Consider the following 24,244-nt stretch of genomic DNA (forward strand, 5'->3'; position numbering starts at 1 on the left):
TTTCTTCTAAATTTAACATGTTTTTTTTCTCAATTTTATAAATGTTATAAGTTTTGTATTTTTTTTTATTCATGTAAATTCCTTCAATATCAAAAAAATAAAAATTTAACTTTTTTTTTATTTTGTAGCGTTTACAAAGTTTAGAGTCTTCATAATTAAAAAAAAATCGGTAATTTATATTTTTAATATTTCTTTTTTCAAGACGATTACATTGTTAATTTTTATTTATTTGAATATCACAGATTTAGAATTGGAAATAGATTTTTTCGATGATTCGAAAGTTACGATACATATTTTGAATGAATACAGAAAATTCGGTCGTATTTGTATTGTTTTTTAGTTGATCAGATGTTTCGGAAATGTTATTAAAAGCAATTTCATTAATTTTTTGAGTCTTTTCGAAGAAATAATTCTGTCATCAATCCATAAAATAAAACACTCCAAACTAGTAATAAAACACCAACTCTATTTGTTCTGTTTGTCCATTTACAAGTTTGTGGTTTTCAATAATAAATACCAAGGTTCTTATATATTTGTTTTTTTTTTACTTTCTTTCTTCTCGATATTGGAAATGGTATTGTTCAATAATCGCGTATTCTTTATTTCCTTCAGTATCGTGCTGCCACTTGCCTTCTACTTCTTCACGTTAGTTTGCTTCCTGCGTGAGCATGGCTTTCATCATCAAAAATGTCTCCCCATAACTTCTTTCTCTCTTTTGTTTTTAAATTTTCTTTTTTGTTTGTTTGGATGTGTTTCTCTCCGTTCAAATCGAACAAGTTTTTTTTTTCTGTTTCCTTGCTACTATAGGTATATTTTTTTAAACTCAAATTACTCTATGGAGTGTAGAAGATATTCTCAAGCGCACGATTCTACCAACTAACTTCCCATTTTTTCTTCTCTTAGTCAGCAAACAACTCTTTTCTCGTTTCTCGTCCTTTCAATTCAATGTAAGTATGAAGAGCTGATTTTTTTTGTTTGCCAGTAAAATCGGCCACGTTTTGTTTTGTTTTAAGTAAATCGAACTAATTCTAAAAAGATCAACTAAACCTAACAACAAAAGGACTCGAAGTGAAAACTAAACCTATTTTTGTTTATTCTTTACTTTTAATGTTCGTTAATGTTGCAACCGATGAAAGGTGGCTCAACCTAATAGGTTCCCCATTGCCCAATCTGGCAAAATTCTCCAAACTTTCGAAAAGAAACCATAACTACACGTACACTCAGAGTCGCTCCTGATCTCAACTACTAGTTGTTAAAATATCCCACCAACACACACGCACATGCGCCACGCAAATCCGCGTCAAATCCCTTGTTTTCCATTTGTTAAGCTTAACCGGTAAATCCGTGTTTAACCGACGACGATCCAACGAGTTTTGAAGCATTTAACACGCTCTGTTTTTGTCTACACAAGTTTTTTTTTATTTCACCTTTTTTCCATGTTGTTGTCTTTTGTGTTCGTTTGTGAATGTTGTTGTATTGTTTTATGTGAGAATGATTCTTTTTTTATTCTTGCTGCTCACCCTGGGTTCACTTATTTCGTAAAGTTTGGTATGTAACAACAAGCTAATGGTATGTTTTTTTGTATTGTTTTTTTTTCTCTCTTAATGGCTTATGGCGGCATTGTTTCTACGTGGTGGTTTGAAGCGTTGTTACAAAAGAAGTTCAATTTGTTCGCTCGCACCGTGTTCGAAACATTCTTCATAAAAAAATAAAGAATTCAGGAATACTTGAATTCGCGATGAAATTTTTAGTTTCGGCAATCAAATTCACACTGGAATCTCTTATAGAAGCATTTGAAACCGAAAAACAGCAGAAAAAGTAGAGTTCGTTTCGAACTCTCTAAACATTCATGCTGAATTCGAGTACAGCACTGCCGCTCTAATCGAGTCCGTCCCATATGTGAAAACAGCAAGCCGAGAAAAACGCAAGTCAAATTTGTTCCGCCCATAAGGCTGCGTGTTAGGAATTTTCGAAAAAGTGGATTTTCTACGGTTTTCTGGAACAAAGTTCTAAATTTTATTGGTTTTTCTGATGGTTCACATGATTTTGTACCAAACCGCATCATCAACTCAAAATTGACAAAATTACATATGAGACGGACTTGCTTCGAGCGGCAGAGCACTTCATCGTGAATTTTAGTATGATCAGATTGTTTTCTAGTTGAACTTTTATTCGACAAATATCTGTGTTCGGGATGAAATGTAAAGTATTGGGAATAAAATTCACACTGAATTACAGTATTGAAACAATACTGTAATTCAGTAGTACAATCAAAACCCAAAGTCTCACTTTGGAGTGAATTTGCTCAAAAAAAATGCCGAACTAAAGTGCTTTTCTGCATTGTTATCGGCGAAAAGTCACATTTGACAAAATGTTTGGCAAAACGAACTTCGGCGAAATGTCCGACACCCGTTATAAAACACTCACCTGCACAGACACTTGTGTTCGCGATGAAGTTTCGAGCTATGATTTTTGAAATTTACACTGAAATCTAGTAAAGAAGCAGTTCAGTACGAAAAACTGTATCCAAAGTAGAGTTCATGATGAAGTTTCCCAAGATGCATGCTGAACTCGAGTTGAGCACTTCATCCTGAACTGCGATATGATCCATTATTCAACGAGGGTTTTCCAATAATGCTGAAACAAACTGTTTCCTTTATATTTTCAAAGCATGTTTCGAACGCTGGCGAGTTTCAACTATATTTTTATACCTCTGCCAAACGGTTAAGCTTGTTTGAAGCTATTTTCCGTTCTGTTTCCTTCTCAAACCCCTTTGAACGGAAGCTAAATCAGTTTGCAAGAGACTGGAAAAGGCAGTTTTTCGAGATTGTGATTAAAAGTGCCGACAAAATTCAGCTTTAGATGAATGTTACACGTGTGGAAAGCGTTGGCAATTGTGCTCTCCTACAGCTAATTTGGCACAACTTTTCTTTTTACTGTATGAGAAAATACAAACGAAGTAATTTGTCGCCGTTACGATTTAATAGTGTAGAAATTTCGAAAAGGAAAACCTCAACAAAATTGCCTCTTTTAGCCCCTTGCAATCAAATTCAGTGCTTCGCACTGACTTTTGCCCGCATTCCGCACTTTGCTAACCATTGACACCGACATTATTTTGCTGCACATTACCTTACAAATTTATTGAATGATTATTTTTTTTTGTTATAATGTTTTTTTTTTCTGCAGTTTTTTTCTAAACCTTTCCTTAGTACTAGTAAACTTTTTACACCGTGATTCTAACGAGTCGCCCCTCTCTTTCAATACAACGAAAAACTAACTGGAAACCGAATCTTAACCTCGAATGACAAAAAATAAACTTAAAAACTCTGTCTCTGATTATGTTTTGTTTTGTTTCTTTCTGCTTTTAATAATAATATTATACTCTTAAATAGCTGTGTGAATCCCGCGCTTTTCCCCGATACACAATCGCTCTCGCTCTCTCTTTCTCTCACACTCCCGCCTCTCCTATACATGAATATGATCTCTGGTTATTTCCGCTAAAAACTCATCATCCTCGCGCTGTTCCTGTCTGAGCCGGGCAAGCCGCGCTTCGGCATCTGCGCGGGCCGCCCAGAACCGTTGCCTGCTGCTGGAGCTGGAGCCGCCGCCACGGCCACGGCCTCAATAGCTGCCCACCTCGCACGAGTCCGCCAGCTTCGGGCACAGCTCCTTGAACACCTTGGACACGAAGGAGCACTTGGCGTCGAGGCCACCGCCCGGCGGCAGGTCCGGAATGTGTTCCTCGCTGAGCCGCTTCAGCAGCAGCCCGTACTCGACGGCCGTGCCCATCTCGGTGACGATCTCGTCGACCCGCTTGCGCAGGGTGGCCTCCAGCTTTTCCTCGCGCTTGGCGGCCTCCTCGTTGGGTTCGGGCGCGCCCGGGAATGCAATGATGATGATGCTCATGTTGTCGCGGCTGCCCTTGTGCAGGCACGTGTCGATCACCTGTGGATAACATTAGAAACATGTTTAATAAGAAAGTACCAGCAATGACGAACCAAAATAATCGAGGGGTCAATAAATAAAAAAAGTGCAAATTTATATATTCATTTACCAATACTATACAATACATTTGAAGCTTATACACTATACATTACACACCATTATCAATGATCCCGAAGCGTTTGGTACGGTATGTCCACGCATCCTTCCTCCCCTGTAGATTCTGCGAAAAGCGATTCGTTCACAGAATTCTCTCTCCGGTTAATGCAAAGCTGTAACCTGGCTACTTTAATAAGTGTAATGCAGCTCGGGGATACTCGAACGTACTACCATCATTAATATTGACAAGAAAGAACTTAAAGCGGAACCTTTCAGATTGGCTGCGCTTGTGTTCGATTAAAGTATTGCTTTATTTTTAAGAATCTCAAATATCTTTTTAAATATTAGGCCATTAAACATTTTAATTTAAGGTTTTGGCCCCTTCAAGAATGCCTCCAAAAATAGGGACAAAAAAAATATTATTGCGGAAAATGAAAATTCTCATTGAAAAAACTTGAACAATTGATTGTAAACTACTTAAAATACATTGTAAAACGCGTATTTTTGCATTTTTAATAGGGAAATTTAAGCTTTCAGCAGATTTTGAATTTTTGGACCGCAGATCAAAAAATAATATAATTTAAGGAAAAAATATTTTCGAAAATTCATTGATGTTTTGCTAATTTTCGATAGCAGCATAAATTTAATTTTTGTTATAATTTTTGCTTTAATTTGAAGGTTCAAGCACAACCTTCGATTTTTTAATGTTTTTATATATTTTTGATAGGCTAAAATAATTTCCAACACTTTATATTTTTTGACTACCGTCATCATGAGTGAGATTGGGTCATACAAAAATGAGGAAATTTGTATGACACCAACCAGACCCAATGTCACCCCTAATGACGGTTTGTTAAAGTTAATTTTTTTTTAATTAAAAATTCAACCAAAAATTTCCGAGATTTTTTCAGATACAGGAGTAATAGAAAGTAGCTTGCTCATTATTATTTGAGCTATTCATTACTTTGAAATAGTGAAGAACACTTTATGTAAGCTGTAATTTATATTCAAGTCAAATTGGCAAAAGAAGTCTTTCCGCATCATTTTTTTTTTCATACAAGTCTCCATACAATTTAGGGGGCTGGTCATACAAAATGATTATGTAAATGTATGAAATTCTGTCTATTGAGAAGGAATTTTCTATTAGATCTGGTGTCTTTGGCAAAGAAAAAAGTTTTGATTAGAACTTTTTTAAATTTTTTTTTTAGTTCAATTTTTTTTACATTGGAAATTGAATCAATAGTATCTTAGAAACTAATTGTCAAATTTTCAAAGTCTAAGAGAGAGAATTGTAGGATTTTTTTCAGCTCTTTAAAAATATTTTTAAAAAAATCAAATGTCCAAAAAATATGAGCATTAGGCATCGTTGACTGCCAATGAGCTACTCTTATAACTACTTCGATGTTAACAGATCAGCTGAATTTAAACAATGAATCAAAAATGAGCCAACCATCGTTCACTGTTCAACCTCTGAGGATCCCTAATTTATTTGTCAATATAGGCGCCCTCCCAAGCTGCTTGCTATATACCTGTCGACACCGGGAATAATATTTTTTTTGGTTAGTCGATGCCTCCCGAGCAACGATGCTATGGGAAGGTCACAGTTTATCAATAAATAATAAATGAAAATTTGCTCTACTATTAGCTCGACGATTCAAAATGTCAGCGTGTCACCAACTAACCTAAAACTAATGCACAATCTACACGATGCCGTGCCTTCCGATCAACGATGATATAAGAAGGGCTTTTAAAATCAGAAAAAAATAATTTAAAAAAAAACACCAACCACTCAACAACAATGACGCCCAAGACACGAATATTTCTTAAGGCAACCGTGTGGCCTCACCACCCGCAATCGACTCCCAATGATTTTTTCATTTTATGATTTTTTAAATTTCTTTTCTATCTACAGTACTTGATTTAACCCCTTTTTGAGATTTAGCACGAAAAGATGCATTTTGTAGACCCTCGTGAAGATTTCCATCATTGCCATGATTTTTCGTTCAAAGATATAAATTTTGCGTCGCTATCAATATTTTGACAAAATTCCTTCTACCAGTTCTACAAGAATAGTGCCCTACACAGCTACACATGCTGATTCTTTTTTGTAACGATTATCCCATTCCTTGCAAAGTTATGGAAATCATCATTAATCAATGATTGCCAACTAGAACGTCAATGACTGTACCACAAAATTATATAAATTTCGAAGCACAATATTAGATCAAAAATTCCTTCAGTGGCTTTAAGAAGGCAACAACCGGCACATGCTGATTCATTTTGGTGCAGGAATTCGTTAAATTGAATTCAATACAGAGCATTTTAGAGTGATGATCAATTTTCTTTAAAAATGATCAACGGCTTCACCTTAAAAATATTATAATAATCTCGAAAATTTAAGAATACGTATTTTGGAAATTCAACATTCAGTAAAATAAATCGTCCAAAAATTTTGATTTTTTCCGTGTATCTATTTTTTCCGAAAAGACCACCGTCTAGACTCGATTATCCGAAGGCCTTGGAAAATTTCACTTCGGATAATCAAAACTTCGGATAATTGAATCACAATATTTTTTTCGATGTCTTATTTTTGATTGTTGAGCTTAAATATGGCCTCTAAACTACTCTAAAGTGATTTAGAATTATGAAATCCAAGATGGCGGTGATGAAATATCGAAAAAAAAAATTTTTTCTTAATAGACAATCAACCATTCAATTTTGATCAAAATCGGGTCGCAGAACTCGAATTTGATGTATTAAAATAAATACGAAAAAAATATTGTTTTTGTCCGTGATTCGATTATCCGAAGTCCCATATAAACCTTTGGATAATCGAGGCTTCGGATAATCGAGTCTGGACTGTAGTCATTTTATACAACTTTGCCGAAGACACAAAATCGATCAGAAAATTCTTTCTCAAGACATTTTTTTCGAATAATCGCATACCATTTAGTATGACCTAGTACCTAGTAAATAGTATGAAGACTTTTGATGAAAAAACTAATGCAAAATTGCGATTTGCGAAAACGAAGAAAATTGGAATCTTACTCAAACCACAATCTCTACATAAGAATCTAAACAGGACGTTCACACCAAAGCTCACCTGATTCGCAATGTCCTCCAGGTTGTCCGAGATCAGCATCCGACTGTGCACAAACTGGCAAAGGTTGGCATTGCTCATTACGTCCCACACGCCGTCGCAGGCCAGCACCAGAAACTCGTCGGCCGGGTCCCGGTCCTGGCAGAAGATTTCCGGCTCCGGCGACACCAGCTGCTCGCACTGGCCCAAATCCTTGGAGTTTTTAAAGTCGTAATCGCCGAGTGCTCGCGACACGGCCAGGCTGCCGTTCACCCTCTGGATCATGACGGAACCGCCGGCGTTCTGGATGCGTTGCTTCTCGCCCGGCAGGATCGGTTTGTGGTCCTGGGTCGAGAACAGCGGCTGTCCGTTGCGACAGAGGACGGCCCGCGAGTCACCGCAGTTGGCAATGTAGACGTGCCGCGTCGAGATGAACACACAGACCGCGGTCGTGCCGGACTTGTCCGCCCCGGATGCCAGCTCCGGAATGTCCCGCATCGTTTGGTCCAGCTTGAGGAAGCCGGCGTGAATACCTCGCGTAATATCGTTATTGCTAAATTCCTGTGTCCGGATGATCGACTGCAGCAGATTCTTGGCGCAATGGTCCGCGACCTTGTGGCCGGCGTGCCCGTCAAACACCGCAAAGTAGTTCCAATCCTCGAGGGCTTCGCCGAGGCCGGTTTTGGCGTAGTGTGCGTCCTCCATCTCGCAGCGCCATCCCTGCATCGAACCCACGCCGTAACGCAGCCCGTTTCCTTCGCCGTGCTCGTTGTGCTTGGCCGTCATCGGTTTCTCCAGGAACGCACCCATCTCGGCTGGGTCGGTTTCGTCGTCGTTTCTTCAAACTCTCACGCTTTCGATGCTGCTGCTGCTGCTATCCTGGTGTTGTTGGTGGTTTCACGCGTTCACCAGGTCAACATTGAACTTCAGCTGCGCCTCGAGACTCGCGTATTCACCTGTCCGTTCAACTGTGCGTCGAGGAGGTGCTCCTAATCTGGAACGAGTCGTAATCAGGAGAGAAGAAAGAAAGAAAACCATTTTAAAATTCGTGGGCAATTTGATAAGACGCGGAGCTCCCATTAATCCACCGACTGAACAACCCCCCTTATTTTTTCATGGTATCACAGAGAACCAGCAACAGCTGTGGCCGCGGGAAGCAAACAAAATAGAGATGACCTCAGCGGTCGGTAGCACAACAAACCACAAACGCTGATATCGAAACGCTGGCTTTTGCTGGTGTTACTCGGTTGATGATCTCTAGCTCTCGTTGTAAGTACATCATAGATGCTAAATCAATGAAATAGTTCAAACTTAACTCGGAGGTATTTCCAGCATGTAAGTTTATTTTAAAACAGTACTGAATGCGGTTATAAATAATGCAACCCGCGATTAACGAGTCATGAAGACTGCCTGTCGGCACCTAATCAATAAAAACCCCGTTGCATGTCACGGGGGAGCGTCCTTGAACCAAGGTCCACAAACGCACGCCATCCGCCAGCGTGAACTGGAACAAGATTATGAGTGATTATCGCAGCAGGCTCTGTATCGAATATCCTTCCAACGAAAACAAAAACAGTGCGTCCTTGTCCTATAAAGAGACGCCACCACGTCGGTCAGTCACGCCACGGAACCGGATAGGTCATCGGGAATACCTTCAAAATAGCCTGCCTTCGAACGGGCGTCATGTTTCTCCTCATCGACACTTATGCAATTACCGGCTTAGCATACCTCCAACACACCCTCTTCCTCGTCCTCGTCGTCATCGTGATAGAAACGTAATCGGGTCGGTCTATCGAGAAGAAGAGCCAATCGTCTCTCTATTTTTAGGGACGCCACGGCGAGTATGCGATTATAAACAAAACATAACACTTTTCCTCTTCGCAGCCGCCGGTGTTTCTATTTTCCTGGTATCTATACTCAATATATCGCTATAGCCAAGTGTTAGCACGCTCCTCTTCCCTTAGTTCTAGCAACTACTGTCCAAGGCACTCATTGACCGCAACAACGATGACGATGGCCACGGTGGCCAAGTCTGGAAAGGCGACAACTAAATAAAACACCCTTTCCAGCGCCAACCTTTGTCGGCTGGCGTTCATACTACTTATTGGCTCTCTTGCACTTGACGAAGTCGCCCCGAGGTTTCCCGAAGGAGGTTAGGTTTCACAAAAACCAATTGAATTTAATTTAAGCTGAATTGAGTAAACGTTAGTTAATTGTATGGATAGACATTATGGGTTGAAAATTTCAAATAGATATGAAACGCGATAAAAAAAATATGCATGAATTCTTAGACTACAAACGATTCTTACATAAAATAAAAATTGGTCCCATGCCCTATGTCAATTTTTAGGTAAATATAACGATAATGCATGAAAAACGATGTAGGGTGTAGGTTATGTAACATACATGACCGTAATGATGAAGAACATTTTAAGTTTATAGTAACAAACAGTTCACTTAAGAAAAATCTTAAAAATCATAATCGAGACCATCCTTGTCGAAATGTCAATTGACAATAAAAAAAAAATATAAAAATTGAAAATTCAAGCCACATCTTCAATATTTAGACGAAAAAAAGTTATTTAAAAGACATTTCACACCAGCCCAGCTATTTGCAATCATCTAAAAATATCAAGAAACTGACGAAAACAAGTTTTTAGGAAAATAACTAATTGCGGTACTGTACGTTGTTTTTTGTGAAATACAAAATATTAAAAAAGTAAGTAAACCCAAACATGCTAAATATGATTATAAATGCAGGAAAATGCATTTCAAATTGACGGTAATAAAACAAATTCATGCCATTTCAATAACAAACACTGTTAAAATAACAAAAAGTGTTATAAAATATTCTTGCAAATCCATTTTTGCATAAGAGTTTAATAACAGTTTATGTTATCATAACAAAATTTGTTATTAGTCTGATATTGGTTGAAAGTCAAAACAACTTGGGAATAACATTTTTTTTATGGAAAAATAACTCCAACTGTTATTGGGATGATCGGATTAGTTGTTAAAATCACAAAAAAGAATAACAAAGATTTGTTCGAAGAATAACTCAAAATGTTTTTAGTCTGTTATTACAATAACAATCCAATAACAACAAAATCATAACGGTGAATAACGAAACTTGTTATAAATAACATAAAATGTTAGTGGCCTAGTATTTTAAAATATCAAAAAATTTAAAATCAATGTTGTATTTTTTTTAATATACAGTCCAGACTCGATTATCCGAAGGCTTCGTAAAAAAATTACTTCGGTCGATTCGCCCCCTCCCCTCTCCCCCCTTTTCAATATATTTTTTAAAAACTTCAAAATTTTTATGAAAATAGAAGTATAATCAACTGAAAACAATCTAAAAAACACTTTTCTGCAAAAAACCTATGGTTAAGCTTTTTTGGACTGGATTAAACATATTTAGAATTTTTATGAAATTCCGATCACAAATACTTTTTTTTTCGCAAAAAATATAATATTCGTGAATAATTCGATGTTATGGAAATTAATGATTGCAAAACAACTGGACAGTTGTATAAAGCATTCTAAAAAACTTTTTTCATTCAAATGTTGAAAAAAATCTTCAAAATTTTAATGCAAATTTAAGTGCAACCAGCAAAAATCCTTTTTGAATGCATTCCCCTGTGTTAAGAATAATTTTTAAATGTGTTTGGATTTATTGAAAAATATTTTGAATTTTTGAAAATTTCCGCATTTTCGCAAAAAATTGTGTTTTCATCAAATCTTACATTTTTTGAAAACTAATGATTGCAAAACAACTGAAGTGTAAAATGCATTTTAAAACATTTTTTTCATTCAAACGTTGAGACTATGGCTTGTTGTTTACATCTTTATATTTTTAGTAAAAAAATCGGTATAATTTGAGAATCATCTTGGTTATCAAATTAAATCCACATTTTGTTTTGCTTTATTTCAATTTTGATAAAAATAAAAATAAATAAAAATAAATTAAAGAAATTTTATTTTTTATGCAATCCAGACTCGATTATCCAAAGTTTCGATTATCCGAAGGTTTGTATGAGACTTCGGCTAATCGAATCACGAAAAAAAATGTTTTGTGTTTCTTTTTTATTTTAAACATCAAATTTGAACTCTGCGACCTCATTTTAGTCAAATTTGAATGATTGATTGGGCGTTGGAATGTTAATATTTTAAATATTGTAAGCTTGTCCCTCTAAAAATATTGTAATGTTTTATTTCAAACAACAGCAACAACAACAACAACAGTATGAAATACCTAACAATTACTCGAATTGGGAATCACCTCCGCCTACTCACTCAACTGCGCTGAACCGGTCACACTCACTTCAAACTACTAATCCAATTAAACTGCTGAAAGGTCGAAAAACGCTATCCTGACGACGACGGCGATGATGCGTTGCTGTACTGTGAACATCGCGCGCGTTCGCACACGTTTTCCGCCCGTAATTTGGCATCGAAAACAAGATTACACGATCAGTGCATCAGCCAGGTTTACACGAAATAAGAATTACGCACGATTATTAGCTCACTCCCTATGATAAATATGTAAACAAAGTCGTGAGGAGGTATCTTTTCATTTAACATGACTAAACTAATTGTTCACAGAAGATTTTCATTATGTTTGAGTCATACGTTGGATTATGTTTAAAAAAGAAACATTAAATTGTTACCGCCAAGAATCATCTTGCTTTGAGTAATTCTTATTTTTAACCCCTGAAAATCTGATGAAATCAAACACTTTCCAAGCATAAGTGAAGCCAGATGATTTTTCTCAGTTGGTATACGCGTGGTGCGAATGAATTTACTCATCAGGAAGTGGGAAACCGTGGCAGAAACAATCTCGACCCTGTCACAACAGTACACACGAGACGATGAGGCACTGACTGAATCGATGCCATCATCACAAAATCGCGACGCCAGCGTTGCACTGCTGCAGTGGCGGTTGGACAGGGTGTCTACTTATTCTTGGTTTAAGGGTTTGGGTAATTCAAAAAAAACTCTATAAAGGAAAGCATACATCCAGATTTTTTTAAGTGGTCCTATAAGCTATTGTGTTTCATATGTTTATAGGACCTTTACAAAAAAAAAAAAAACTCTAGACCTGCAATAAAATAATTTAACGACTTAACATTCTAGCCCAAAATAAGAAAATGACACTTGATACTAAAATTATTTGTATAGAAAAGAGCAGACAATTTCACAAAAGTTTAGAATTTTCACATCAACAACAACAATCGAACCAATAATACCGAGATATCGCTAGTTGAAAAATGAGGGCTTATTAGATGACACTGAGAAAAACTAATTTTTCACAAAATTCAAGCTTTTAAAGGGAGAAATGTAGGATTTTTTTCCAGATTTTCTAAAAAACTTTTGTACAGGGTTCATTCTTCTGTTAAAAATATTTTCAAAATTGCAAAAAAAAATAACAATTTTCGAAAAATACGTGGAGTTTTGATTGCAAATTTGAATTTGCATCTGGATTTCGAAAATCGAAATTTCATTGTATTTTTTTATTTGCATGACACTTTGCCCATCGATACCAAATAAACCATTTTGGATCATTAGTTTCTTAATACAAGTCTTCATTAAAATTTGGGGGCTGCCCACAGAAAAGTGCTATGAAAACAATCGAAAATCTGTACCTCGATAAAGCTTTTTCTGATCGATTTGATGTCTTCGGCAAAGTTATAGTTATAATTTGGACTGTTCAGAAAAAAGTACCTACACTCTAAATAAAAAAAACCATTATACTAAATAACTTTTTATCACAACAACTCGATCTTGACTAACTTTACTGCTCCTGTCCGCATAAATGTCCCATATGCAAAAACAGCAATCTGAGAAAAACGCAATTGAAGTTTGTCCCATACATAAGACTACGTGTTAGATTGGTGCGCTGGAAGTGGGGACGCGAAGTCGTGATTATTCAGGTTAATTTTTTGGTGTGCTTTTGTGTCGCTATTCGTATGGAGTGAGTGATTGTGGTAATCGAATAATAGCATCATTGGTGCGCTGGAAGTGGGGACGCGAAATCGTGATTATTCAGGTTAATTTTTTGGTGTGCTTTTGTGTCGCTATTCGTATGGGGTGAGTGATTGTGGTAATCGAATAATAACATGACTTACTGAATAGTTTGTGTCTTGAGCGTTATTTTCGTTGAGTAATTGGTGTTTTTTGTGATTTTTTTTTGTGATCTTAATTAATTGTTTTGTGATTTTCAAAGCCCTTCCTATATCATCGTTGATCGGAAGGCACGGCGTCGGGTAAATTGTGTATATTTTTTTTCGAATAAGGTTTTATTTTTTTTATGGTGAACAAGCCATTTCTATATAATGATCGAAAGACGCACTGACATTTTGGATTAATTAATAGTGGAGTGAAATAATTGTGTGTGAGTGACTTTGTTTGTTAACCAGAAAGACCTTCCCATAGCATCGTTGCTCGGAAGGCTCGCCGACGGGTTTGTTATGAAAGTCCTCCCCATAGCATCGTAGCTCGGGAGGCATCGAAAAGCCAATACCTTATCCTACTAACCCAAAAAAATAATAATCATGTGATGCTTGAAGGAGATGCTGTGGATTCAACGGTCTCAAGCGGTATCAACAAGTATATAGCGAAAAACTGTGTGCTTGATGAGTCTGCAACTTCAACTATTGGACTAACATTCCTCCCTTTCGTTGAACTGCAGGCTTCTTGGGAGGGCGCCGGTATTGACTAATAAAGCAAGGATCTTCAGAGGTTAAACAGTGAACGGATGGTTGGCTCCCACTGATCATTTTTGATTCATTGTTTAACTTCAGCTGATCTGTCAATAACGGAGTAGCAGCTCATTGGCAGTCAACCATGCTCATGCTCATGCTCATAAGACTACGTGTTAAGTTTCGCGAAAAAACTGGATTTCTTCCTGATTTCTAGAAAAAAAAAAAACAATGGTTGTTTTAGGGTTGTTAATCGATAAAATTATTGTTGATAATATTATTGTCTGACGATAACGCATTTTTTCTATCGGCGATAATCTTATCGCCAATAATGGACAATATCACATTTTGAAAATCTTTCTAAAATCGATTAATTAATTTATATGCTTCATATGCTTTTTCAATTTATTTGAGTTTTTTTAAATACTTCAATTTTCACAAATTAAAGTATTATTTCGAAAGTACTCAAATATTCATAATTTGCAATATGGTTATCAAACGCAGCGAAATTTGGTTTGCTTTTTCACACCAAGATTCACACCAATACGTCATTTGTGGACACCCCCTGACCAAATTTAGAACAAATTTCTGAGGATGGTGGGGCAGTTGCCCCATGTTGCCCCACCCTGTGCACGCTAGTGGCTATCATACAAAATTTTGCGTCATTTGCATTGCAAATTTTAAAAATTTGAGTGATTTCGAAAAATACGGTTTTTGTGAAAAGTTTAGCATTTCAAAAAATAAAACTCTCTTAGTGGGAAAAAGCAAACCCATAGTGGGAAAAAGATATCCATATTGCAAATTTTGATAATTTGAGAATTTTCGAAAAAATACGGTATTTTGTGAAAATTTTAGTTTAATAAAACTCTAATAAAGTGAAAAAGCATACCAAAGTTCGCTTCGTTTGATATCCAAATTGCAAATTATGAAAATTGCAGTACTTTCGAAAAAATACGGTGTTTTGTGAACAATTTTGAGTGTTACTTTAAAACTTACTACATTTTGAAAAAATATATTTTTAGTAAAAGCATATGGGACATTTATGCGGTCAGGGGCAGTTTATGTCCTTAAAATTTTGTAATTTTTTATGTTTTAGTAGACAAAAATTACCAAATTTGGAGTTATAGGGTATGACGGATGTATTGTTTTAGGCCTAGTTATGATTGAGAAAATTGTGTTTTTTTTAAAGTTTTGAAATGCACACAAAAGAATTCTAAAAAATCATGTTTTAAATGTTAAATTGAACTCTAAATAGAAAAGTACTACTGAAAATTTCGACATAGTGCACCGTTTTTAATTATAGTCAATTTTAGGTTAAATTAATAAACAAAATTGATTTTTTAAGTAAAAAAAGGCTCCATCCTTGTCTAAAAAATATATTCGAAGAACTGAGAAAATTCTATACAATTTGCTTTTATGGACATTTTTTACCTGACCTTTGGTTGTTGAGATATATCCTTGCAAAGAATGAAAATAACCAAAAATGAGTTTTCCCTCAATTTTCAATCGATGATTTTTTGGAAAACATTGATCAGGGTTTAAATGTTTAACAGTGGAACTTATGTGAAATTTTCTCAACTTCCTTAAAAAAAAACAGATTTTTAATGGGTGGTATATAATTTGGCTTAAATCATATTATTTCGCATTGTTCATTATCTAAAGTCAAATTTATAGTCAAGCGAGATAATTTGAGTTTTAACATTACACGGATAAAAGAAATTTGGCAATTTCGGAATTCTCTTACATAAAGGTGAAACGGGAAGGCAGCGCCATGTTGACTCCAAGACTCGAGTTTTTGGAAGCACCTTCAAGGAAAATGTCGTAAATTACGAACATCTGTTTTTTTCGCAGACGCTTATTAGGCCAATAATAAGCAATCTGTAGAGTTTAAAAATTGATTTTGAAGTATTTAAAAAAATACAAGAACTGGCGTCCCATTTCACATTAAACGGGAATAAATGATTCTAAATTTTATAAGTATTTGCATCGACCAAATAATGTTTTAAGCCCCAAGAAATAATAAATTTTATTTTTTTAAACAACTTCTTAGGTTGCCATCCTGCAGTCGACACTGCAGCTTTTAAAATTGTGAATCAACCAGCCCTGCAGTGTCAAGATCAGGAAACACGACGGCCCAGTCGACGGTTCTTTTTGGCATCGTCGCGGCGCGTCGTCGTCACAAGATGTTTTGTGTATTTTCGTTCACTCGAAATCCTCACACAAGCACACACTTTACCCGTTGGTCACACGATTCATTCATAGTTTGCGCCAGCGAGAAAAAGAGTATTCGAAGAGGGCCAACACCAAAGAGTCCTTTGTCGGATGAATGAAAAAACGCGAATGAATAATGGGTAAATTACGTTTAAGGTTTCTCCTCTGTGGTCGGAGGTTGGTCACCAGAAAGGCGCCAATCCTCCTCGTGCCCCAAGGATAAACGGAGAGAGAGCAGTGTTGGTGCTGGTCGTGGTCTTCATATTTTGAATAGTTGTGAAATTCCTTCGTGGAAGATTCCCCTGAGTCAGCACAAACCCCCTCCTCATTGGACGACGCATAACGCACCCGCAGCTAATGGGTCGATGCTTGGCTTGGAGGGTGTCCTTAAACATTAAATTGCTTGAAAATACACACTCGCGGCTCAAACTCGGCTCGCTGAAAACGGAGGACCACTTGTTGACACCGTGTCGAGTTTGACGAGAAACGACTTGTTTTGACGCTGTACTCTGACTGCCTGGCTTGGCTTGTAAGCTAATTACCGCGAGAAATGATTGCGCGGCCAATTTCGTTCGTGAGCGTGAGTCGCACACGTTGCAGTTCTCAAAGTCGGTGGATTTGAGAGAACCGCGGGTGTGTTTTAAGTCATGTGGTATGTAGGGTTAGAGCGATGACCGTAACATGCGATTGGCAAGAGATTTGTCGTGTAGGTTCACGACATGCATGTGACTTATTTGTACGATCGCGTAAATTTAAGCAAATTTGTTACACAGTTTTAACGTAGTACAACATTAAAATTGCTAATTTTTTCAAACACAACAACACACGAAAAATTCTGGAGTTTTTTTAAAAGGTCCTATAAACGAAATATCAAATTTTTGAATTTTGGGTGGTCCAGAACACCCCTGACTCAATGCGATTCCTCAAACACCCAAAAAGCAAAACTTGAAACTTAAAAAAAAAAGACTCTAGAACTCTTTTTGGAGCGATTGAGGAAAGATATTAAATGATATTTTGTTGACATTAGCTTAACTTAATGGGACATTTCTTTGAGTTTATTTTTACTGAGCATGAACAATAGCTTATAGGACTACTTGAAACATAAATTTATAAAATTCTTTACTTTCAATATTTTTTTAAATGTTCGCTGTAAAATAAATTTAAATCTGTTAAGAATTGTTTAAAATTTAAGCAAACGAATGAAAGCAATGAAATAATGAAGATAAGACATGTAGGTAAATTTAGACATACTTAAAATATTGTTGGTTGTTGATGTGACCGGTTTCTTGTGACTCTTTAAAAGTTTTGAGAAATTAACCACCTTTCTTTTTTTTTATTGATCCAAAATTAGTTTACAAAGCTTTTTGTCATGTCCAACTGCGTTGCTTCGCTTCGCTTGGTGACGGTGATTTTAGCGGATTGCAGTCTGGATTTCGTCATGTTACGTGATGATTGTCTAAGCCCAAGTTGCCTATAGAAATTGATAATTGGGAATAGAACCAACTCCACCTGAACCAGATCACCAACACCATGACAGCCGTCCATATCCACCGCGCATCAGGGACAAGGAAAGGGATTCGGAAGAAAGTAGTGTTGATGCTCCACTTTTTAAGGGGACAAGGGAAAATCTTCATGGTTTTTGGGAAGGTTGTCTAACTGCGTTGCGTAATAAAATAACGCTCCCCAACTTATTGCAACTTCTTGGGGCTATCCGCAAACAACGTGGACACATTTTTGGAAATTTCAAACCGGTAGCGATATTATGGGAAAGCATAGTTTGGATCAGACTTTGTATATGCCGAATGCTGATACAACTTATCTCAATCCCGGGTATTAGGTGGTGATAGCCCTCGCGCTGCTTCCAACGACCCGTTTCAGAATGACAGAGCTCCTTGCGGTCCAATTCCGAGGTCGCTGGGCATTGTTTGGCCCCGCCTAAACATAGAAGCAAGCATCTGAAGGAAACTCGATCTATATTTAGACTTCGAATACCGTCAGGCAATTCAGAGATCAGCGCGTATTTAATATGAGAAGATAACATGTTTTAACAATGCGGATCATTTCACTACCCATGTTCGCATAAATGTCCCATATGCAAAAACAGCAAGCTGAGAAAAACGCATTTAAAGTTTGTCCCATACATAAGGCTACGTGTAAAGTTTTCGCGGATTTCCTCCTGATTTCTAAAACAATGTACTGGATGTTATAGGCTCTTTTGAAAGAGCACACAATTTTGAACAAAACAACATCAATAACTCGAAACCGATGAAAATGCATATGGGACATTTATGCGATCTGGGGCAGTTCACTGCTAGAGTGTAAACCTTCTGATGGCCGACTGCTTAGCGTCCCAGACCACCAATCCAAAGGTGTGAGAGTTCGAATCCCACCTGATTCATTTTCGTTTTTGTTCATATTCAAAGTTCAAATTTGATCCCTGAACCTTCTGCTTGTGAGGCAGAAGCCGTAACCATTAAGCCACGGAACCGGTTTTTGATGGAATTTTAAATTGTATAAGGAAAATCATACGCATCATACGTTGTTTCAAATTTTATTTTAGTTGCTGACAAAAAAACTTTGTCCAGAGAGGACTCTGTTTCTGATTTAGTGTCAATCCAGTAAAATAAAAGTTTAGCGCCAAATTTGGGTTTCGAACCAGGAGGTCATTGTGATCAACTTTTGTTCTAGAAAAACTTTACTTCTATTGTTTTTCTTAATTCATGTTCAGGATTGTTTTATGTATTAAACTTGTTAAGCTTTTGCCTATTAGCTGTTTTATCAAATTTGCCAGACACTTTTTGGAGTTTTTGACTGTTTTCCCATTCTTGTTAATATAAACCCTAAACATTAGTTTTCGAACCTCAACAAACTGTTTCAAAACATAATCTTGGACATAATAAAACAAGTAAGATTTAACTTTAAAGTGCTTTTTTAAGATTCAAAATTGGTTGAAAAAATGATTTTTGTCAAATTTTTAGATCGCAGCAAGAGGTGTGGTTGAGTCTTAAGGAGCTATCACACTACGGCACACAATATGGCGGAAGCAAAATATTATAAATCGACATGACCCATGGGAGATTTTTACATAGAAAATTGTGTTTCACTCTCCTGATTAGGAATATGTTCAATTAAAAGTATTCTATCGGCGAAAGTGAAAATCGGCGATCTAAATATAATATTTTGCCATACCGTGAGGCAATCAGACAAACAAATTTAGATTTTTTCGTGTCCGACAGTTTGCCAAAATCGCAAACAAAGCTAAAATCATACAAGCTGACGTTTCTGCAAACAAATGCAGGCAAACTGTCAAAAACTGTCCTTTTGAGTGTTAAGGGTACTTAGATTCTACGTCTTTGTTAGGGGAGAGGTCCACATCGCAACAAGTTACTAATTTTGATAATAGTAAAAAGTAAATCTTTCCCAGTTCCTGAGGGAAGTAGGGGCAGGGGGGGCAGAATGGACCAGGGGGGCAGAATGGGCCACCCTTGGTTTTGGGCTTTAGAATGGATTTAGACTAATTGTAAGGCAAGGGTCTTATAAAGGACGTCAAATAACTTCACCATACCGAAAACGACGTTTAAATTCATTTTATTTTTGGAATTCTGAGCAAAAATGTAAATTTATTGACAAAACTACGCAAATGTTGTTTATTTCGAGGTTTTAAAATAAGCTTTCTAAAAAGTTGGATTGTTTGAAAAAGTTTGCTCAATGCTTATAACGTTACTAGATGTTACTACCAAGGTATACACACAACAACGGAACCTTAAAATCATTTAGAGGCTTGGTGGTGGAAGTGTTAAATTAAAATCCACTTGGGGGCAGAATGGACCACCCTTATCCTGCCTTATAAAAACAATCAAAAGTTATGAAATTTCGATTAAATGGATTATTTCACTCCTGGTAGCTTCACAAATCACGTTTAATGCAACATTAGTTGATTTTTTATTTGTTTTGATGATTAATAGTAAAAATAGTGTCCTTTTTCAACATATCAACACTATTTTTAAAAATCTTTGTTTTGGTAAGTGACTATTTTTATTAAAGTGGTCTAACTTCATGGAAACTATGTTAGAAAGGTACCTTAAGTCATTTCTTATCTCCCTTCAACGTTGTATTAGACAAAATGGCTTGTTTTCTAAGGTGGTCCATTCTGCCCCGCAGGATGGCCCATTCTGCCCCGCACCCTGGAAAAAAGTCGAAAAAACTTTTTTTTTTAAGTGGCTCAAAAACAGTTTTAAGCTAAAAAATTTCATCAACCAAGTATATAACATTGAAGGGAACATCCCAAAGCATAAGTCTACTACACTGAATTCATAAGTTTTCATGATTTCCTATGGTTTTTGGCGCATTTTACTTAGGCGGGCCATTCTGCCCCCCCTGCCCCTACTGATTCAAAATTTCTATTCAATCAACCGTATTCTCTACAAACATGTTAAGGTTAATGCTAACATCACATAGGTCGCCTTCCTAAGGTGTCGTGATAAAGTCCAGTTTGTGACGATACACTACCTTTCCTTTACTAAGCAATCGAATCCAGAAGGGAAAAGATCACCAGTTGTGTTGGTCCGAGCCGGGATTTGAACCCCGATCTACCGCTTACTAGGCGGAAGCGTTTCCACTAGGCTACGTGGCTCGGTCCAATTTTGATAATGGACATGGAAATTGACATTTCGACAGAGTTGGCCTCAACCTGTAATGGCCGGTGCCCTCATGGATGTTCCGATGGTGGGATATTTATCGAGTTTGGTCATTTTTTTAAATGAGAATTGACAATGCGACGGAGTTGGCCACAATTCTGATTATTTTAAGATTTTTCTTATAATTATTTTTTTATTATCTAACAATTCACATTGGTTAGGATCACAAAATTAAGTGGAAATAGATTTTCCTAAAATTGTGCATTTCTTGCGCTTTAGTTCCTTCAGAAGAGTTGTTGTAAATGGGAAAAGGCAACTTTTGGCTTGGATGAAATTAAGGGTGGATCACGATTAGGGTGATTTGGAAAATCTAACTTTTCATAAATATTTTTGTTTTATAGAAAATTGTTGGGCTTGCGAATCCAGGCAACTCGCAAAGCATCTGGGCAAACCATCAAAAATCTGTTTAATTAAGAAATGATTTTTAGAGAAAAGTAATGTTCTGGGCACATTTAGAGCTCTAAAAAATCAACATTTTCGTTCTAAAAGAGTCGGTTATGTGTTAATTTTAAATGGGAGCCCAAAATATTCTGAGGGCATTTTCATAATATATTAATTTTCCTTAGGTTTAATGTTTTTTTTCAGATCTGTGGTTCAAAAATTAAACTTACACAAAATTTTAAACTCTGTAATTGTTATTTTATTTGGCTACGATATCTCGTTAGCTAGATTTTTATCAGGGCAAGTAGGTGTACAAACCGGAAATTACTAAAATTTGATATGCACTTAGAGTGAAGTTCTGAATAAAAGCATACCATGGATCAAATGTAAATTTCCGGATAGTTGATAGTTGATGTTTTTGAGTCTTAGAAAATTGTTTGATTTGATTGACTTAACTAGATTTTAAGGTAGAATAATATAATCAAACAAAGTTTTCAACAAAACATGCACGCATTCCCAAATTACGCATATTTTTCCTAGCTTTTTCGTCACCACTCCACCGTTGTTGAAGAAAGCAGGTTGACGTCAGAATTATTGCACAAAACATTCTCGTCACCCTCCCAGGGCGATAAATCAACCCACTGCACACACTCTTCACTTTGATACTGGAGAAAAACAAACCACTCGCTCTCTGTGCAGCAAATTTGCAAATATGTAATTATTCCCTTCCCAATCAAAACCCAAAATGCAATCCCCAAAAAGGTTCATTTGGCCTAGTTTTCCCACTAATCGTCGAAAGAACCCAAAGAGTTGTTGTTTACAACCCATCGAAGGTACACACACAAACCCCAGGCCGGGGCGCGCAGAAGCGCTGAGGGGTTTGCTGTTTTCTTCAATGGACACCACTCCCGGAGTAAGAATCGATGCCCCAAACACACAATCGACGGCGAAGGAATCGACGTTTGCAGAGGATATTTTTTTTTGTTTGCTTCGCTCGAGCTCGTTTCAAAATGGTTCCCCCCAAAAACAACAGCCCACAAAAACCACCACCACATTGTGTGTGTCCTCCTCGCGGCCACTAACCTTTCGCTCCGGAACCACGGGATCTCTTGGGTCACTCAGAAGATTCTTCCCGTTTTCGAGTGTTGATTTTCTTCTCTGCTGCCACACCACGGGATCAGGAAGGAGAGCCTCTTCTCTTGTACCTTTCAACAGCACATATTTCGCGTAACTTTGCAAACACTTGCACGGCAACGGCACGGCGACGATGGCAAGCAGGCAGTGGCCACGGAGACCTGGGCCAGAGTGAGCAAGAGAATGTTGGGGAACGTGGAGGGAACACGGAGGTTCAACACCGAAAATCGCGTACTAGAACAAGTCCACCAAAACGCGGCGTCGATTCCCCGCAAGTTTCGGATTCAAGCTCTGCCTTCTTGAAGCTAGGATGTCCACTTTTATCTTCCTTTTTCCTCCGTGCAGTTCTTTCTCTTGCGCAAACACGCACACACAAACACGGTGTACGTCGTTCCTCCGCTGGTCACTTCGTCCCTTCGTCTGACAAGTCCCAGAACCGACCCGCTGCACGAGATTATCAGGCGAAAATGTTCCGTGTTCTTGTTGGTTGCGGAAAAAACCAACCTTGCCTTTCCCAACTAGCAAATCTCACCCCCAAACCGGAAGTGCACCTTGGAACCCGTGACGTGCGGAACCACTTTTCCTGCCGAGAGATTTTTTTCCTTAGCCACCCCAAACGCATCCGAAACCGAGCAGCAGCAAAAATTTTCGCACACACAAAATAATCCGTCCGCGATTTGTTGGGCGGCTGACGTTTTGATGGCAACTGACAAACGACGACGACGACGGTCGTCGAAAAGTCGAACGAAAAAGAAGGCGCCTCCTCGCCGTCGCGATGTCACAAACACAAACAAATGAGGGGCAGGGATGCCAAACTGATTAGGGGGATTGTTTTGTTTTGGAGAGGACAGCAGGTTGCGCAAGTAAAAACATGGAAAATATTCTTTTACAAAACATTAAAACATTGCGTTATCAATATGTTTCGGGTTTCAAATATCAACAATTTTATGAACATTAATATTTGCACAATCAAAAATTTAAATCATATTTAAAATTTTGCGTTACCCCAACCCTATAAAGACCAAAAATTTTGTTTTAGATTTATCCAACATAAAAATAATAAAATTCTTGACAATTTACTCTGAAGTTAGCGGATCGAACCGAACTTTGTCATTACAATATTTTTGAAACCAAAGGTGGGTCGTTCTCTGCCAACTCACACGAAATCGTGAAAAAATTTCCCAAATCCTTTTCAATTTGCGTGAAAATTTGGTGATAAAGGGACTTTTATTTCCAAATTACCAAATCATCACCATTTCAGGTGATGTGACGACGATGGATGGACGACATACATCATTTTTCAGGCAAATTATTGTAAAACACGTATTTTTATACTCATAACAATTGGCAGAAAATAACCCAGGAGCGTTGTTTATAGGTAGGACGTACTTGTGAAAATTGTCTGATTTTTCGAAAAAGTGTCTTCAGCGAGGCCTTCAGCGATGATGGAAACTCGATCCGAAGTTGTAAAAAAAAATCACTTTGGATAACCGAATCACCATTTTTTTTGTTATCTTATTTTAGATTGTTTAGCTCGAATATCACTCCAAAAATGCTCTGAAGGGATTTGGAAATCTTAAAGCTACAACGGCAATCAAAAAGGCTGAAATGAAATATTGAGAAAAGAATATGGTGAAGTATCAGGAATTGGGTCCTAACCAGGGTCCTAACATTAAGCTTAAATTTGTGATATTATTGTTCACAACGACAATGCTTATTTTTCTGAGTAAAATAAAAAAAAGTCATCACAAATGGGTTTCAATCCATAGGTTTCAATCGTTTTGTTTAACCGTTGTACATAAATTAATGAAACAGGACTTCATGATCCTCTTCAACTACTAAAATTACTAAAATAGGATCGTAGAATACGAATTTGGGAAGATAAGGGATCTTGCATAAACGACGTGAACTTCAAATTCAATCCCCTCTGCGTGGATTTTTCTCCAAACAATATTTCAACTTTTTGTATGGAGCGTGATGTTTCACCAGACACGAGT

At 37.1% G+C, this 24,244-nt stretch overlaps 1 protein-coding gene across 1 annotated transcript; it reads right to left on the bottom strand.

The window, feature by feature from the left end:
- Positions 1-446: 446 nt before the first annotated feature.
- LOC120421987 (protein phosphatase 1B-like) lies at positions 447-22,963 on the bottom strand. Its single transcript, XM_039585301.1, has 3 exons — positions 22,197-22,963; positions 7,145-8,114; positions 447-3,945 (listed from the first exon to the last, which is right to left on the bottom strand). Exons 2-3 carry the CDS (start codon positions 7,928-7,930, stop codon positions 3,622-3,624), a joined length of 1,110 nt encoding a protein of 369 aa, XP_039441235.1. The 5' UTR covers positions 7,931-8,114; positions 22,197-22,963; the 3' UTR covers positions 447-3,621.
- Positions 22,964-24,244: the final 1,281 nt, after the last annotated feature.

The sequence above is a fragment of the Culex pipiens genome, chromosome 2, assembly GCF_016801865.2.
Source record: "Culex pipiens pallens isolate TS chromosome 2, TS_CPP_V2, whole genome shotgun sequence".
Lineage (NCBI taxonomy): Eukaryota > Metazoa > Arthropoda > Insecta > Diptera > Culicidae > Culex > Culex pipiens.

What these genes read in the sequence shown, in the direction of transcription:
- LOC120421987 (XM_039585301.1), bottom strand. Translation starts at nt 7,930, where the DNA reads ATGGGTGCGTTCCTGGAGAAACCGATGACGGCCAAGCACAACGAGCAC. An exon ending in TGGAGGACATTGCGAATCAG is followed by an intron (nt 3,946 to 7,144) that starts GTGAGCTTTGGT and finishes TGTTATCCACAG; the next exon opens with GTGATCGACACGTGCCTGCA.